This window comes from Callorhinus ursinus, unplaced genomic scaffold, assembly GCF_003265705.2.
Source record: "Callorhinus ursinus isolate GAN/ISIS: 27379988/994484 unplaced genomic scaffold, GSC_fseal_2.0 scaffold21, whole genome shotgun sequence".
NCBI lineage: Eukaryota > Metazoa > Chordata > Mammalia > Carnivora > Otariidae > Callorhinus > Callorhinus ursinus.
This window is the reverse complement of record NW_027397083.1, coordinates 23,920,718-23,926,717: the sequence shown is the minus strand read 5'-3', so window position 1 is coordinate 23,926,717 and position 6,000 is coordinate 23,920,718. Positions and strand designations below refer to the sequence as shown.

General features: G+C 40.1%; 1 protein-coding gene across 4 annotated transcripts in view; it reads left to right on the top strand.

Moving 5' to 3' along the window:
- The first annotated feature begins 1,163 nt into the window (after positions 1 to 1,163).
- LUZP2 (leucine zipper protein 2) overlaps positions 1,164 to 6,000 on the top strand; it is a 478,379-nt gene continuing 473,542 nt past the window's right edge. Inside the window, exon 1 of one of the 4 annotated variants that reach the window (XM_073904840.1) lies at positions 1,164 to 1,492. Coding sequence is in view for 1 of the 4 variants with exons in the window: in XM_025879122.2 (XP_025734907.2) it covers positions 1,431 to 1,492 (62 nt within the window). In the remaining 3 variants the exon portion in view is untranslated. The remainder of the gene's footprint in view (positions 1,493 to 6,000) is intronic. The other 3 variants (XM_025879122.2, XM_073904841.1, XM_025879123.2) reach the window with 3 other exon arrangements.

Genomic DNA, 6,000 nt, shown 5'->3' with positions numbered 1-6,000 from the left:
TGTTAGTTGTACTAGGTATAATGTTCCAGGCAACGGTAGGGTTTGCTTAAGATTTAAAAGAATCAAGTTCTTTGTTGTTGTTGTTTTTTTTTTTTTTTTTTTTTTTTTATCCAGCCTAAATTTTCATGGTCTTCAGTTACCTCATTTCTGTAATAGGGACAACATTAATTTATATCTCTCTGGGATGACTCTGGTGAGGATCAATCTAATAATGTATGAAGGAGTACTTTATAACATTTAACCAAGAAATACTGCTGGAAGATCAAAAATAAACCATGTTGTAAGGACCCTAGGATTGAACATCTCAGTAAGCGAAGTTGGCTGTTTTCCAGACTTGCTTTTACAAAAATACTACTTTGTATTAGAGTTTTTATTTTACTAATTTTTCCAAAAATAAAGCTTAATACCAGATGTTTATTATAGAAAATTTGAAAAGTATAGAAAACAAAACGACAGTCTTTTGCCCCCGGATACCACCACTCTGAATTGCTGTTAGCATTTTGATATATCTCCTCACCTGAAGGGAAGGACCCCTTCAGGTGAGTGCAATTGGGCCACCAGCTCCAACCCCACTACCCGCTGCTGGTACTAGGGGACAGATTGAAATTGAAGGAAGATCAGAAATCTTCAAAACCCAGAAGCAGCAGACGTTTTAACTTATGTCCCGAAACCTCTTTATATTCCACGTTTCCGGACTAAGAACCTTGCAGTGCAGCTTTATGGGCTCAGGGTCCGTTTCTGGACACTGCTCACTCCTGCTTTTCTAATATCTGGCTCAGGCTAATCATTATGCATTTCTGATTAGAATATTTGAAACACTCTCTAGAGCGACATTTTTCCAAACACTGTAATCAGGTGAGGGACACCTGCCTGCGACTCTGAGCGACTCTGAGCGTCTGAGAGTCTTTCCCAGTGAATTCTGTCTCACATCCTGCTGAGTACTCAGGCTCAATTACTGGAAGATTAGATTTCTTTCTTCGCCCCCCACCCCCGCCCCGCCCTTCCCCTCCCCTTCCTCCTTCTCCCCAGCCTCCAGAGAAGGAGAATGAATGATCAGCCCCAAGAGGGTGTGCAGCCGGGTGAGCGCAGCCTGTAGACCCGAGCGCGGGGCCATCTCCGGGCCCCCCCCTCCCTCTGCCCGCGCCGCCTCCAGCGCGAGTGACAACGCGCCCTCCAGGCTCGGGAGCAGCGGCCTGCCGAACAATCCCCGGTAGGGCTCGCCTCGCTGGTGACATCACTGCCGAAGATACTCCCCGCTCTCAGTGCCTGCCTTCGCGAGGCGTCCGTCCGTTTGTCCGTTTCCTTCCGTCCGCTGCTGGAGACGGCTCTTCGCCGGCCGGGGACAGAGCCAGGCGCCGCGGAGCGACAGGACCCGGAGGAGGAGGGAGAGCAAAGGCAGCGAGGGAAGGAGGACCCCGGCAGGCGACAGCATGAAATTCAGCCCAGCGCACTACTTGCTGCCTCTCCTGCCGGCGCTGGTCCTCAGCACCAGGTGAGTCCGGGAGCGGGAGTGACCGGAGCCGAGGGGCGCCGCCGGTGGGCTGGTCCTACTGCAGGTCACCTGTGGGGGCCAAGGACAGACACTTCAGCTCTTTGCATCTCCCGCCTAAGTTAAAGGGTACCTCTGTGTTTTGGGCTCTGAAATCATTCCGGGAGAGTAGAGCCCTTTTCTAGTTACCCTAGCCCTTAGAGAAAGTCTCAGTGTTCCTATCAGTGAAGGGACTAAGCGCTTCCCCCTTCAAAGAAAACATGTTTTTCTCCAGCCCTAGTAGGAGCACAGATAACAGGCAGTGACAGACCAAAATAAAGGAAATGGAGAGACAAGGAGGGAATTGTCACCGGGCCATGTCTTTACATTAGAGCTGTCTTAATAGCCACAGGGCTTACCTCCTCTAAATGTGTCTGATTTTAAGGTACCGGAACCAGAGAAAAATGATTAATACTGGAAGATGGTTAGCTTTGTACAAAAGTTCCTGGACATGTGAAATGGCCTGTTTTAAGGTCTTGAGTAGGCTTAGTGGTAGGCATTTTCATTTGGCTATCTTGTGAACAGGTCTAATTAAAGAACACACAAGGCGATGAAAAGTTAGAAGACACTCTCAGAGTGCTGATACAGAGACCCTAGTCAGAAACAATTAAGTACTGTACTCGTCACTGGCCACAGATGGGACTTTAAGCCCCAGTACAGAGAAGCTATTTTTAGTGGAGGTTTAAAATGCAGTGGTTGAAAAGAGTTTTGTGACTCCCCACTGTTGATCAAGTCCCAAAGTTGGTGATGGGTTTGCATGCTTTGTCCTCAAGAGAAGCACAAAGGTGGTCTGTTTCATTGCCCAGGACTGAGCCTTTATTCTGTATGCCCTTAACATTATACTGGCAGCAACCTCTTTCCCTTGGCTACTATGAAATAAAATAACCCTCTCAGCATGAGGATCGTTTCAAATCTCTGTGAATGGAAACATTATCTGATTGTGCATCTGATGGAAAATGAAGAGAGAAAACAGGATTATATCAAATTCTGAAATTAAGAATGAGGAAAACTCGTTATCTGTAAAAATGAGGCAGTAAAATTCTTGATTCCATTCTTAATCTATACATCCTCTTTCAGACTCTTCTAACCAGACTTTCCTTTTAGAGTGAGGACTGTTTGATTTAGCCCTAATCGTTCATAAACTTAGTCTTTCCTTGAAGACAAAGCTCAGGTGACTTTCCCAGATTAAAATGGAATATGAGTTATATATATTTTTTATTTTTTCTAAGGGTTGCTTGTCACTTCGGTTCACAAAATGCAGATGGTTTTAAAATCACTTTGCTTCCCAGTATTTTACTAACTTGCTCCAATTACAGAACCCATTTTAATATTTGTGGTTAACTCTAAATGACTCAGTGCAAATTGTACATCAGTCATCTTTTTTAAGTGTCTTGCCACTTACTCTGAACTCTTGTTGTAGTTTAATAACTGTGATTTCTAGAAAAAGGAAATTCTCAAAGTTTGAACACTTAAGTAGGTGCCTGTCATCATATGCACAAAATAATAAATATTTAAACAATAGAAACCCAGCCCACAATGATTTTTAAAGACAGTGAAAATCTCTAGTGTTCCCAAAGTCCATTTGCTTTTTAAGGATGCTATAATTTAAGTGACTCAGGAAGCTGTATAGTCTCTAGCTTTTAAAGTTTTAGTATTGGTTACATAATACAAAGAGCCATCATCTTTCCTTTTATGGAAGTGTTAATTTTTATTAGGATAAAATTTTTAAATAGCCAACACATTTATTACAACAAAAATTAGAATTACTCATTCCTAGTTTACTTTAGATATGAAACTTCTGCAGTATCGTTTGTATGTAAAAACTTATGTCAGGTCTTTAAATTTTCCTTCTTGCAACTCAACAGAAAGAGCATGTTGGGCTTAAAGTGAAACTTTTCATGATCAGTGCCCTGTCTTGTTGTGATTACTCTGTAGCAATTTATTTTACTGGATATCCAGATTATCTTGTGACAGCAGATTTGACAATGAATATGCTACTACCAAATACGTCATTTTGCAAGAAGAGATTATATTTTAATGGTTTCTAACAGAAGGCCATTCTCTTTGTGATAGTTAAGATTTCTTATAGGCATATGGTTCATTTGCAGGCTAGAACCTCAACTAAACAGGTTTGTAAGAACAGTTGCATTAGTAGAGGTGAGTTTATTGTCCTCCTGAGAAAAAACTGTAGCTCAGCCATGAGCACCTGGTGACAGTGGATTTTTCTAGCCAAAGACTTTTTGTTAGTTTCTTAGTCAGTGGTCTTGTGTGTGAAGCAAGTGGCATTTCACATGCTTATATCATGTTGAAAGCATTAGCATTAGCAAAGCATTAGCAAAGATTTTCTTACAGCCTTTGGATGGTATCACTTTTATTGTCAAGTTCTTTTCAAAGTGTTAAGAATGTGGATCTGAGTCTCTTAATGCAAAAAAAAAAAAAAAGTATTCGTTTCAACATCCCTTTCTCTGGGCATAGCTCTTTAATACCAGATTATTATCTTTCCAAGAGGCCTAAAGTTTAGTTTTGTTTTATAGTAAAGGAATGTGTTCACTAAGGCACATGCTACAATTAGAGAAAGATTGTTACTGTATAATAGTTTTTTATCCACAGGGATGAAAACCGTAAAACAGTTTTGCCTTTTAAATATGAATTTTTTGGATAGCTTTCTGTTTTCGTTTGCTCTTCGTCTTCACATTTCTGTAACAACTTTAGGTGCTGAAGCCCAAAAATTCCATAATTTACACCATCGTGAACGACTTTGATGCCCCTCAATCAGAGTTACTTTGTCTTGAAAAAAAGTTAAATGTTCACCATCAACAATAACCAAGAATTATTTTACTGGTAAGCCCCATGGAGTTAAAAAAGCGCTGTTTAATTTTCTGGATATTGTCCCTCCTGTTTAGAAAGTACATACAAATTCAAAACATCAAGTTAATGTTATGAATTATGAAGCTAATGCAGAAACCCATTTAACCTGTGCACAAATAAATGTGGTCAAAGAAAGCAAACATGTTGGCTTAATAGCTTTAGAGTAGAATGACTATACTTTTTTAAAGAGCTTCCTTCTGTAGAAGTATTAAATTGCTGTTTCAAGGCAGCCAGCAATTCACTTCAGAAAGAAGTAGTATAGGTATTGAAAGGAATAGTAGGGTGAAAAAATCTTTAGAAGTTCTTGGTGAAAAGGGACCCATGGAGTGCTGGAGAAGGCTTGTGCTTTAGTCTGTTGAACCTCAGTTCCTTTATGCTGTGATTCTACTCTTGATGCCTTTGGTTTATTGAGTTTTAAATGACTTAATGGGAAGAGAAACATGGCAGGGGAGGAGTGAAGGTCTACTGACTTCTGGTGGTGTTCCATCAAGCAAGGACTTTAGGCTTATAGTCCTCCCCATAGGAGTCACCTTAGAGGTCTCTCCTGGGCCCTCTGATCAGCAGTCATACCACATGTTTACTTTGGAATCTATTTTTAGATATTATATATTGAAGATGCTCTAGGCTCTTATTTGCTCTGTACCTTAAACTAACCTCAGAATTAAATTAATGTATAGGATAAAGAAAAGACTAGAATCACAATAAAAACACAATAAGCACCTTTTTTTAAAAAATTAAGCAAATAAATTTGATGTAGGAAGCAGTCTTCCTTAACACCCCCCCCCGCCACCCGCTGTTGATATGAGGTAATTGTGGGTTTGTTTTCCCAAGCCCTACACAGAGTGAGTCTTGCCACAGACACCTTTATATGGCCCTATGTACATTCCTTTGAGATAAGAATTGCACTCTTCTGTGTAATCAAGTTAGAGACAGGTCTTCTCTTGGCTAAGAAGATATTAACAAGCGAATTTTTGACTTTTCAAATTTCAATTCTGGACCTTAGTTGCCTATTTCCAATAGCAATTTTTAAAATGACTTATTTGGGGATTATCTTTGTGGATTAATTCCCCTCACGACTAATAAGAGAACCCTCAAACATTTATGATTTGATCACAATTGTCCCACACCAAACTCCAGGTAATTGGAAGGAGGAATTTGACCTACCCACCAGGAAGCAAAAATCACTGAAACCACTGAGAGGTATGTGATTGTAATGATGTTTTTTCTCAAGAGTGTCTTGAGAGCACTTGTGTGTGGTACGTGTGCTTGAGAGCCTGTTGTTGACTGATTTCTAAAGGAAATCCCCTTAATAAATAGGGCTAAATCTTTTAACCTGATTAAACAGATATTTAATATTAAGTTTTCTTCTCCAGAAAAGAAAAAAAAAATCCATTTGAACTTCATAACTTTAGAAGTTGTCTGAGATGTCTTCATTATCACACATTAGAAGTGTGCCTGCAATGTGTCAGGCATCAGGACCATAAGATACTAGTTACAGATGCATGTCCTCATAATTGAGTCATGTACAGAAATAGTGTCAAGGCAAAATTAGGTAAAATAGCAACAAACAGTTTAAAGTTCTAGATAGGAATAGAGAAAACAGT